The sequence below is a fragment of the Felis catus genome, chromosome A3, assembly GCF_018350175.1.
Source record: "Felis catus isolate Fca126 chromosome A3, F.catus_Fca126_mat1.0, whole genome shotgun sequence".
In the NCBI taxonomy this organism is placed as follows: domain Eukaryota; kingdom Metazoa; phylum Chordata; class Mammalia; order Carnivora; family Felidae; genus Felis; species Felis catus.
Genome location: NC_058370.1, coordinates 105,258,193 through 105,270,886, shown reverse-complemented (window position 1 = coordinate 105,270,886; position 12,694 = coordinate 105,258,193). Strand labels below are relative to the sequence as shown.

Genomic DNA, 12,694 nt, shown 5'->3' with positions numbered 1-12,694 from the left:
ACCAGATGGTGACTCTAATGCCCTGCCCTTTTAAAGGACCTTTCTTCTTCACTTTAGAGCCACCCCTGCTCGGGGCCAAAATGCTGCAGCAGAATTCTGGCTCATGCCAGTATATCATGCAAAGCCATCTGCCACATTCAGATTTTTTTCCTTCTCACTTGACAGGTCATAGGGAATTTCTGTGGAGCCATGAGGGTTGAGGGAGAAATGATACTGCAACAGGAGTAGACACACTGGGACATGTCATTTGTGCCTTCAGGACTATACTTCTTGATAAGAGAGTGGTGGTGCTGAGCACAGCTGATTAGGACTTGATGGCTCAGATAAAATCTGGCTGATGATGAAGCTCAGGTTACATAGTCACTTGGTTTCCTTTTCTCAGGCTTCCAGGTAAATAAATGAACGCCAGGGGTGTTTCTCAGGTGAAGAATAGTTAGCAGATGAAGATGTCTTAGCTTGCTTGAAGCCCTAGGGGACTGTGCCCGTGACTGTCCTGTGAGGTCTTGCCTTGTGAGGTCTTGCCATGGGCTCCTTACCCCATCCCTCAGACACTTTCAACTCCCATTAGATTGCCTGTTGGGTTGTAGAAAACTATTTGCTTTAGCTGCAACGCACATGCCAGTGGCTGTGCTGATTTCGTCCTTTAAAGAGACCACATTCGTAACTGCTGTTGGAGTTGCTACCCAGTTAAGCTTAAAATAATTTCCTTTCTCAAAACTCCCATCTGTTTTCTTTTCATAGCAAACAGGTGAGTGAAATGTTGAGGTGATTAAAGAATAGTGTGGATATTGTACACATGGATTTCAAGCAGACCTCTAGCTGCAGTGGGGTCTGGGAAGTACTATTTTGATTCTCTAACCCCGATGGTGCATCAGGGCAAGTTAGCTAGAAGTCAGAGAGAGTGCTGAGTCACCTATCTGTAGAATCTGATGCAACCGCTACAAACTGTGACCGTTGACAGTCATTCGCTTGAAGGTTTGATCTATTCCGATGTGCATCTGCGATGACTGACAGATTTCCCTTTAGAGAGGGAATATACTGACATATTCCTGAATATATTCTTGGGTTGTGGGTCTCCTTAGTGGGTGCTCATTTGGCCAGTTTTGAATAATTATGGAAAATAGCAAAGGGTAAGCTTCCTGTTTTTCAAATGCAAGACTACACTCAACTGTGTACTCTTTCAGAGGCTTAGGTTTTATTTTATTTATAACAAAATAGGTGAAAATAAAGCAGTTTGGGAAAAGATGAGAACGGTTACTGCAGAGACCAAACGACACCCAGTTGTAGCTGGCATCTTTGGAAGTTAAAGTAACTTGGGCTAAATCTATTTAAATGTCATTTCTAAACATTGTACTACTTCAGTGCCACCTGTAGCCCAAGAATAACTTTCCTGAATAGGTCCTGAAATATTATCAGTCGTAATGTTTATCATCTGTAACAGAATGGGAGCTGAGAAATAGACTGTGTTGTTTTAGAGTTTCTGACTGAACGTAACTTGTTTGGGGTACACTTTGCTAAGAATTAACTTTAGTTTTCTCAAATACTTCTCCTAGAGTGAATCTTCCGTGTGGATATTTGCCTCATTATTTTTTAAAACGTGACTTAAAAAAGAAAGCCGTTCCTACAGTAATGCCTTGTTTTCATTATCATCTTAAATATTTTTTCAGCTCCCTTGGAAATCATTGACTAGCATCATTGAATATTATTACATGTGGAAAACTACTGACCGATATGTGCAGCAGGTAATTTTCTTCATACTGCTACCAATACTGTTGCATTAAAGTGAGCTTTCTTTTTATATCTTAGTATTTCTTAGCAATACACTTAATTTTAAATTTGTTGGCTTTCTCTTTTCTATACTGTTTTTAACATCCTTAAGATGTTGTTTTAAGATTTTAGTTCTAGTATTTTCTGACTTCAAAGTCACTATGATAAATATTTTGGAAGGATGACAAGGGAACATAACCACTAGAGAGGCAGTATTATCCTTGCAGGTGCCTGGTGCTTTGTCTCTTCCTGAGTATAGTTGATAGGAATGGCCTAAGATGTGAGGTCATTTTATGAAGTATTAGAAATTCAGACCAAAGCCATCAACCATATAGTTTGATATATTTAAAAAAAATTTTTTTGTGTGTGTTTTTATTTCTTTTTGAGACAGAGAGAGACAGAGCATGAGCTGGGGAAGGGCAGAGAGAGGAGGAGACACAGAATCTGAAGCGGGCTCCAGGCTCTGAGCTGTCAGCACAGAGCCTGATGCGGGGCTCGAACTCACTGTGAGATCATGACCTGAGCTGAAGTCGGATGCTTAACCGACTGAGCCACCCAGGCGCTCCCAGTTTGAGATATTTTAAAAGATCTTCTGAAAACCTCCTTAGTTGACATTTGTGTCATATATACATCTTTGACCTTAACTGTTAGTCTTACTAGTTTGACGGTCTGGTAGTGTGCATAAGTTTTTCTCCAAAATTATTTCTAAAAGCAAGGAATCTTTTGAGTCTTTCCTTAATGTTCCAAGTTGAGGTAAATCTCTAAATTACTTATTTTGAGTACTATTACTTTGGGGGAAAGGTACATTTTCCTTAGTGACTTCAGTCAATACTTGTTTTTAGATTCTTCTAGTCATAGGTTAGAGGTGGTAAAGAAAGGAGCAAATATATTTAACACAGACATCATTTTCCCTGAGTTATGTGATCACACAGTGACAAGTGTTGGATACTAAATGACCATAGCGAGTTGTCAAGGTCATGAATAATGAAGAGATACCCATGGCTTATTGAAAATTTTCTGGTGTCAACATCATAATACAAAAGTGCTTATTTTAAACAACATAGGTAGAAGTGAAGACCATGTGCTCTGGAAACTTGAATTTTTCAGGGCAAAAAAAGTCCCTTAAAGGTGGTGGAGATGATGGCATCATGAGTGGTTGAAAAGTGGTTTTTGAATTAAATTATTTCCAAAAATTTCTACTCTGTCTCTAAAAATTTTAAGTTGTCGCCTTAAATGTTTTTTTTTTTTTTTCTCCTCATTGAGAAAGTGGATGAATGCCTTACCTTCTGTTTTGTCTTCTTTTTGGATATCTACAACATGTATTTTTTTTCCTTCCTTGCTTATATTCATTTACTGTGTTGATCATTTTCTGGAAATGATTACATAATCTTTCCCCTATTCCTTTACCTACATTTGGCTTTTAAAATCTGATGTGAGTTCAGCCAGCTTTAAAGTTTATTGTGTATCTCTTAACATTTGAGGATAAATGTTTATTTAATTGTACTTGGGAGAGTTGTCTCTTTCTTTTGCATGGACCTTGGAAACTAATCATTTTTCAAAAAAAAAATTTTTTTTTTTAAGCAGAGTGTGTGTGTTTCTCCCAGAAGGGCTGTAAAGAAAGTAGAAACTAAATTTGAAAAGTAAAAATGGTTACTTGTGAGCCCTGTTTACTCACTCAGGGAGCAGTGGAAACTTCACTTGTTTACAGCTTTATTTTTAAAACCTATGTCTCAAATGTTATTAATACTTGCAGTCTGTACCTCAGAATCTAGTCCGTTGTCTTACAGAACACTGCAGTTCAATGTGCACAGGAAGGGAAAGGCCCTTCTTAAAATGGCAATTTGTGCGAATGGTGTTTGAATATTTCATTTTCATGTGAATTTTCTAAGACAATGAAGTGGCAATAATTATTAGCCTTGTACGTAAAATATTTTATCTGTCTTTTGAATTAGAAACGTCTAAAGGCAGCAGAAGCTGAGAGTAAACTGAAACAAGTGTATATCCCAACTTAGTAAGTAATGGAAATCTTTTTAAATATTTGTCATGGTATTAATTCTATCAAAACAAAATATGTAATTGTGGTCAGTTTCAGCTAAATTCGGATTTCTTTGTGTATCTTATTTTCTTCCACTACAAAGCATGAGACTTGCTTTCCATTATACCACGACAGTGATTTTTCCTTTTTTTTAGAAAGAAAAGTGGCTGATGGGTGAAACCCCAAGGAGACAAAAGGACTAAAGGGAAAATAAAATACCCACAGTATACTTCTAGGAACGTTGCAGGGAAAGCATCAGAAAACTAACCTGTGAAACTCTATTACTTGAAACAAATGTGTTTCCGAAAGCTAAGCAGCTTTTGAAACTATGTTATGGAACGGAGTTTTGGGGGATGGGTAGTTCACATTGCCTTTTTGAGGTTGTTGATTTGGTGGAGGATTTTACATTGTTTGCTTGGGAGAAGGGTTAGAGAAAGTAGTAAGAACCATACTTTGTTGGATGAGTAATGAATAGATGTCAGCTGTCTCACATGGCTGGTGTTCTATCATCATTATTTTGGGGGCTTAGAAATCCCTATCATATCAAAATGAATGCCAGTTTGCTTTTCATTTGCTACATTTTAAATGAATTGTAATTTTTTTTTTTTTTTGAGATCTTTAGAGTTCGTTGTTCATTTGTTCAGGAAAATTTGGTTTATCAAGCACCTAGTGCTATACTAGGTTCTTTGGGGTTTAAAATGAAATTTTCTCAAAGTGCTATCTACTGCTCCAAGATTTTTCTCACTCTGTGTTTAGTGTAGTTGTTTTATACATAGCATTTTGTTTATTGAATTTTGATATATTAATACATATTTATATATATATATGAGGCCTCATAGACCATGAATTGTGATTTTTTTTTAATGATTATTTTTTTATCTCAAGGCAGATAACATGTAATTGACAGGATTCATAATTTTTATTCAGAGAAGTAATGTCCCTTCTGCAGTAGTTTCCAGTGTTTTAGGATATTTTATTTGAGTAATTCGCAAAAGGGCAACTCCCCAAAGAGAACAGTGTTATGATTCATGTGTCAGATTTTCAGAGACCAGCGTGGCAGCTTGCTTGTGCGTTGTGGTGCTGTCACAGCAAAGGAAAAGTACGTTTAGCCAGTTTTCACCTACTAACCCAGATAATTGTTTCTGTTATGTTTTGCATTGACTTTGTCGGAGTCTCAATTTAAGTCAAAGGCCAGCACACTCTAGTCTGCAGGCCATATCTGACCCGACGCCTGTTTTTGTAAAGAAAGTGTGGTTGGAACACACCCATACTCATTCATTTATGTGTTGTTTATGTCTGCTTTTGTGCTTCAGTGGTTTGACATAAATTGTAATACCCACGGAACTTAAAATATTTACAGTGCCAACTTGATCTAAGTGAATGGTTTTTGAAGATCAAGACAGTTTCTAGTCATAACTTGAAAAAAAGTTACATAAATCTTTATCTAAATAGAAGGTATGAAGTTACGGTGAGTTGGATAAGAATCTGAGTCCTTTGACGAATTTCACAATTAACTGTGAAATCGAGTATTTTGAAACAAATAATAGATTGAGAATTACGTTATGCTATCATTCTTTTGAGCCTGGCAGGCTCCTATATGCAGAGCACTTTGTTCAGTACTAGAGATAGAAAGGTTAAGAAGACAGGCTTCATTCTAGTGTGGGGAAGACAGATGCCAAACAGTTGCCTAGTGTGACAAGTACTGTAATGGAGAAGAATAGAATAGCTTTTATGAGAATGTACACCAGGGGACCAGACTCTGTTGATGCTGACAGGAAAGATTCCTTGTGGAAGTGAGTTTGAATGAACTCTGGAGGAGGAAGAAGAATTAACCAGTTGGTACAGGCTTTCCAGGTCAAGGGGATCCTGAGATTGGAAGGGGCAGAACATAGTTTAGGAGCCAAGAGAAAGGCAGTATAGCTTCTATAAAGAGACCGGTGAGGTATGGGAGGCAGGTATGGTCGGCAGGGGCCAGGGTTTACCCATCTGATGAACAGTGGAAATGGATTTTATTTTATTTTTTTTTTTAATTTTTTTTTTCAACGTTTATTTATTTTTGGGACAGAGAGAGACAGAGCATGAACGGGGGAGGGGCAGAGAGAGAGGGAGACACAGAATCAGAAACAGGCTCCAGGCTCTGAGCCATCATAAGCCCAGAGCCCGACACGGGGCTCGAACTCCCGGATCGCGAGATCGTGACCTGGCTGAAGTCGGACGCTTAACCGACTGCGCCACCCAGGCGCCCCTGGAAATGGATTTTAAACAGGAAAGTGTCATGACCAAATTTGTACTTTAAGATCACTGGCTATGTTTTGGAAAACGGTTTGGGGAAGGGGAGTAATAGTGGATGTAAGGAGACCAATTTTGAAGTTCTTAGAGAAGAAAGATGACAGTAGCTTGACCTGGGGTTGTGGCCCTGGAAATGGTCCACCACTTGGAGGTGACTGACTTGTATGGAGGGGCAGAGGGGAAATATCAAGCTAGAGTCCCAGATTTCTGGCCAGCACAACAAGGTGGGTTACTGTGCTCTTCACCAAGCTAAGACGCTGGCAGAGAAGCAAGTTAGGTCATTCTGAATTTGCTCTATCCCAAAAGGAGGTGTTGAATATGATGTCGGATATATTGGTCTTAACCTCGAGGGAGAGTTTTGCGCTAGAGGTAGAAATTTGAGCTCCATCAGCATATAATATTGTGTTTGAAACCATGGATGAGCTTTATTAGGAGGAGGAATAAGATAAAAGGGTCTTGGACCAAGCTTGAGAAAATCCAGAATTTCAATAAAGTAGGACAGCAAGGTGTGTGCAGTATCACAAAAGCTGAGAGAGGAGTGTATTTCAAGGAGGGAAAGAGATTAATTAATTATGTCAGATATTGATGAAAAATAGCCTGGGAATTTAGCAACATGGAGGTAGGTCACTGGTCATCTATAATGTAATGGTGAAGACTGCATATGAACTAAGGAACTGCAGACAGGACTAGCAGCACTCAACGAAACTGGCTCGAAAGGTCAGTTGAGAGAGCTCTTTGAGGGGCTGGTTGGAAAAGAGTAACAGAGGGTTTTTTGGTTGTTTTGTTTTTTTAATCTTTATTTTTGAGAGAGAGCAAGGGGGGTAGGGAGGGGCAGAGAGAGAGAGAGGGAGGCACAGAATCCAAAGCAGGCTCCAGGCTCTGAGTTGTCAGCCCAGAGCCCGACACAGGGCTTGAACTCATGAACCGTGAGATCATGACCTGAGCTGAAGTTGGATGCTTAACCAACTTAGCCACCCAGGCGCCCCGGGAGTTTTTGAAGTAGGAGAAATAGGTTTACATGACCATGAGTAGGGTCCAGGAAAGAGAATTGAATGTACAAAATTCTCAGGAGGGCACTAGGGGTAGAATCTGGAGTACAGATGAGGGAAGAGAGGTTTGGGTATTAGATTAAAGGGCAGTTTCATATAATGCAGCTTTAAAAACTTTTTTTGGTATGTTTGTCTTAGAGTAAGTTTATTCAAATGGTCGCATTGACCTCGTTGGTCACCTGAGAATTAACCTGTAGGTACTTGAATTTGCAAAACTAATTTTAAGTGATTCACACGTCTATATTCATTGAGTCTTTGCACACTTGTTCTCCTTTTATAATTATAATGAAGATCAGTGATTTATTCAGTCAAATAACATTCAAAATTCAATTGAACAACTAAAATTGTGTTTGCTTAAGGCAGCTCAATTGTGAATTTGTATTAGCTCTTTTTTAACACATATATTTAGCCCGGGTTTAAATGTCAGAAATTTTCATATTTGGGGGGAAGCCTTCTGATACCAGTCATTTGATTTAAGGGGCCATCACTTCTATCTATATATAGTAGATTTTTTAAAATTGAATATTATTACACACCCTTAGAAATCTTAGTCATTATAAATCACCACTTTTAGTTGTGTATGTTTTCAGCTGCAAACTTTAAGAAGAAAAATGCATTCTGTCTTGTTTAAAATATGTTTTAAAAAATGAATTGTCTTGAAAACACATTGCTGGCATAGGTTAGAAGTGTAAATAATAGCCCTGTTACAGAATAAGGACCTCAGTGCACACGGAGTTAAATGATTTCTTCTGGGGTGGCGGAGGGGTGTCACCTAAGAGTTACAGTACCAATGCCAGAAAGAAATCGTAATTTGCCATCAGGCCAAGTTTATACAATAAGCTTTCACTGGTAAATGGAATTGAAGAAACAGAGAACAGCAAAGAGAAAACTCCTGAGCCAATTCTGTGTTGAAACTCCAAGTGTGTTGTTAATTGTGAGCTCTCATTATTTCAGTAGCTGTGGGGACATAGACTGTAATCTGCATTTAGTCATTCAGCATTCATTGCTGACAAATAGTTGGCCACTTTATTTTGCTTATCTTCTGTCTAGTAAATAGAATTGGAAGCTCCTCTAGAATGAAAGCTCCTTGAGGTCAGGCACTTTTGTTTACTAGGCACTGAATAAATATGTTTAATGAATTATGAGTTTATTGAGAACATGTCATGTGCACCTGTGTTGTATTCTTAGGCCCGGCTTTATAAGCAGGGGAATTAGCTTACCTTACACGGGGAAAAGTTAGCTGTGTTTGCACAGTAAGTACAAGGTAATCTGGGCTACCTATTTCCAAGGAAGGATGGCCTGGGAAATTTACATGTAGATACTTGATAGGTGTCTCCTTTTTCCTCTTCCTAAAATTTTTTTCTTAAAAGGAAAAACTCAAATTGTGTTGGCTTTCCTAATTTAAAGTGCTATTGTAGTCTTCCTCATAAAAATTGAAATGTAGCAGTAGAGATTATTATCATAACCAGTTAAATCTCCTGAAATGCCAACAGCTTCCACTCAAGAGCCAACAACGCACAGAGGCTGCAGCTTTCACACCTGCAGCAGGGATGGCACAGTGGTTTTCTCTAAACACAACACTCTGCTTTGGCTTCATTTATTTGACCCCAAAAATTATCTTTTATTCTCAGGAGACTTCATGATAAGTAATACAGCTTAGGAACGTGTATCTTTTAAAAGCAGCAGAAGGTGTTCTAAGGAAATTGTATTTGGATGGAGAAGAGCCAATGGCCCTATTTATTTTCTATCAGGCATAAGAGATTGGTTTTTACAGGGCCTTGTTTTGCAAAGATGAATGGTTTGAGTTCATTTTAACACCTTATTTTTACCAGCTTATTTCTTATTTACTAAACCTTCAGATGTTTATATGTAGTTAAGTCGACGATGAGATACAGAGACTTTTGCCTTGTTATACAAGTCATTTTTATCACCTCCCTTTATATTTCATTGAAAGCAGCAAACCAAATCCCAACCAAATATCCGCCAGCAATGGCAAACCTGGTGCCGTGAATGGAGCCGTGGGGACCACATTCCAGCCACAGAACCCCCTCCTAGGGCGAGCCTGTGAGAGCTGCTACGGTAAGAGTTCTCCAGCAGGCCTTCCTTCTCTCCTTTGAGGCACATTTGCGATGGCACTGAGGGGTGGGGGGTGTCCTTTCACGGTGCTGCTCAGAGAGCAGCGGAACGAATACATGCCCGTCCGCCTGAACGCTGTATTTCGCTATTGAGTTTCCTTTGCTTTGCTCCTGTGGAGTCCTGTGTTGGTTGAGTATTCCGCAGCCGTGTTTGCTAAGCCGCAGAGTGGTTATTAGCTTTGTGCAAGCCGCAGTCCCACAGAATAGAGCAAATCCAATTTTGGAGTTTCTTAGTACACTCTGACAAATTAAAGGCTCCAGAAAATCCTGTCAGAAAGACCTGTGTGTGGATAAACTGCTATTTCTAATCCTCAGACCAGGTTCCCTCAGAATGCACTGGTTTGGGAGATGCTGTTCTAGGGTGTTTGCTTTTTTTGCTTTCAGGGCCCCAGTATATTTATTGGTATTTATCCATGTCAAAACCTGTCAGACACTGACAGACGTTATATTTGACCCGGATGTTAAATTGGTTTGGTGAGATGAAGTAATTGGTACACTTTTGGGTTTTTTTATCTTGCTTTTTTTTGTTTTGTTTTGTTTTGTTTTGTTTTTGTTTACTCTATGTGTGTTTTAAGATTTTATTTTTTTAAGTAATCTCTACACCCAACATGGAGCTCATACTCACAGCCCTGAGGTAGAGTCTCATGCTGTACCAACTGAGCCAGCCAGGCACCCCTCACTTTTTATATTTTTACATTATTTAAAATCTTGACGCGCCTAGATGTCTCAGTTGGTTGGGTGTCTGACTCTTGATTTCAGTTCAGGTCATGATCTGTTCATGAGATGGACCCTCGAGTCAGGCTCTTCTGCTCTGACAGTGCGGATTCCCTTCTTTCTCTCTGCCTCTCCCCTAAGCACATGAGCATATTCTCTCTCTTTCTCTCTCTCTCTCTCTCTCTCTCTCTCTCTCTCTCTCTCTCTCTCTCTCTTTTTCTCAAAATAAATAAAATTTACAAAATAAAATCTCAAACAACCACATAATCTCTTAATGGACATTAGTGACATTATAATCTATATTTCCTTACAGTCAAAGTGGCCTGGAAGGGAAAGAAACTAATTTTATTGAAAGGCTACTTGGTGCCCAGTTTTTGTCTCTCAGCAGCTCTTTGGAAGGATAAACATAGCTTACTGCCCTAAGGACATAGGAATGAAGAACACTTGTGCCTCTGCTCCATACTCCACGCCAAGCTTCAGCATTAGAAAAATACTTCTATTTATTTATTTTTTAAGATTTCAAAGTCTAGAAAAGACTTTTAAAAACTAGGTCATATAATTATCTTACCTGAAACCAAGGAAAGTGTGAGTCAGATTGCCAACTTCATAGAAATGGTACATGCCTAACCATTTCTCTGTACCACGGAAGCACAAAAGGGAATTGTTTTGGGAATATTAGATTCTTCTGGTCAAAATTTTCTATGTGTTGCATCATGGATGCCTTTGAATTGGAAACTCTTAGATATTGAAGTTTATGTATATTTAAATGAAAATAAAAATCCTACAAACAAATTGGGTCTTAATGTGTCTCTTTTTTTTTTTTTTTTTTTGACAAAGAGAGAGACAGAGCATGAGCAGGGGAGGGGCAGAGGGAGAGAGAGACGGACACACAGAATCTGAAGCAGGCTCCAGGCTCTGAGCTGTCAGCACAGAGCCCGACGCAGGGCTTGAACTTGTGAACCGCGAGATCATGACCTGAGCTGAAGTCGGCCGCTCAACCGACTGAGCCACCAGGCACCCCTAATCTGTCTTACCCCTTTTAGACTCATGCAGTCTCACATATCCCTTAAAATAATTATTCTGTCATTTTTATGCGTGTATGACAAATAAGCAATTTTTATTTTCTAATAGTTTATAGACTCCTTAAGTAATATTTATCATAAAATGTATCTTATACATGTAAAATTTATCTTTATATGGTGTTTTTAATTTGAGTTAATTATGCAAGGGAAAGATGTTTGTTGATAAACATTAAAATGACATGGCATGAGTAAAAGTGTATCTTTAAATATGAGTGAAATTTCATATTCAGAATCCAAAATAGGTCCATGCCTAATATTTAGGATTCTTAAAATTCGTGTTAATAAAAATCAACTTATTTGACTTAAATGTTTTAAATTATAAAAGGGAAGGTCCTGCTATCTGCAAGGAGTCCACCAGAAATAACACGTGATATGTATACAGTATTATTCTCAATAAACTGAGAAGGACTTTGGGGCACCTTTGGTGGCTTAGTTGGTTGAGTGTCTGACTTTTGATTTTAGGCTCAGGTCATGATTCCAGGATCATGGGATCAAGCCTCATGTCAGCCTCTGTGCTGAGTTTAGAGCCTGCTTGAGATATTCTCTCTCTCTCTCTCTCTGTCTCTCTCCTCTTCCTCCTCTCTCCCTCTCTCTTTCTCCCCTCCCTCCCTCTCCCCCACATGCACACTCTCTCTCTCTCTGAAATAAAAATTGAAAAAAAACAACAACTAAGAAGCAGTTTGATTATAATGGTCAGTATATTTTATCTTTTTGATATTGACTTGTGAAGTGTTATTTGACACCTTGATATGCTATTTGAACATTCTGACCTGATGAAGGTAACTTACAAAAGGAAGAGTATTCCAAGGCAAACTTACAGAATTATAATAATTTTTATGGACCTCATTAACTTAATGTTTCAGTATCAGTGTTTTCTGTCTTAAACTTCTCATCCATTGTGAGAATAGAATACTTTACATGTCACGTGGCAGTAATTCAAACTGCATAACAAAACCGACACAGGCTTGCAGTGTTTAGCTAAGTGATAAATCAGCCGAGTTATTAGGTCTTAAGCATTCTGTGATCTTGGCTGCTATGCTCACTTGATCTGGACTTACGGTTTTGAAAGGTATTCTGTTTTGAAAGGGAGAAATATTAAAATAATTATTTTGTTCATTGATTAAAATAATGAAATGGAAAACAGATACCTATTTCATTCTTTTTTTAAGTTTGAGAGAGAGAGAGAGAGAGAGAGAGAGAGAGAGAGAGAGAGAGAGAGAGAAGGGAGAGAGATAATCCCAGTAGGCTCCATGCTGTGAGCTCCATCTCATGAACTGTGAAACCATGACCTGAGCCAAAATCAAGAGTTGGACCTTAACCAACTGAGCCACCCAGTTGCCCCCCATACCCATTTCTGACAGATTCCTGCCCTAATCACTGGGGCCCCTCTGAGCACCTTAAACTCTGAGGTAGTTTCTGAACCATCAATTTGGAAACCTAGATTTAGACTTTAAACATTAATCTAATAATAATGATCTTTCCGGTAACTTATTTCCAGAAATGTACACAGTAGAGAGTATTTTTAATCAACAAAACTCCCTCAGTGATAGCACAGCATATTATATAGGATACTTCATCTAATAGCCTCTTTTAACAGGAGCCACAGACATTCATATATATAGA

General features: G+C 38.6%; 1 protein-coding gene across 7 annotated transcripts in view; it reads left to right on the top strand.

Moving 5' to 3' along the window:
• The window catches only part of MTA3 (metastasis associated 1 family member 3), a 216,213-nt gene that overhangs the window by 169,968 nt on the left and 33,551 nt on the right, over positions 1-12,694 (top strand). For 6 of the 7 annotated variants that reach the window (XM_045054643.1, XM_023251915.2, XM_045054645.1 and 3 more), the window contains exons 10-12: positions 1,668-1,742; positions 3,720-3,778; positions 9,095-9,219. In XM_045054643.1, the coding sequence (XP_044910578.1) occupies positions 1,668-1,742; positions 3,720-3,778; positions 9,095-9,219 (259 nt within the window). The remainder of the gene's footprint in view (positions 1-1,667; positions 1,743-3,719; positions 3,779-9,094; positions 9,220-12,694) is intronic. The other variant, XM_045054642.1, reaches the window with a different exon arrangement.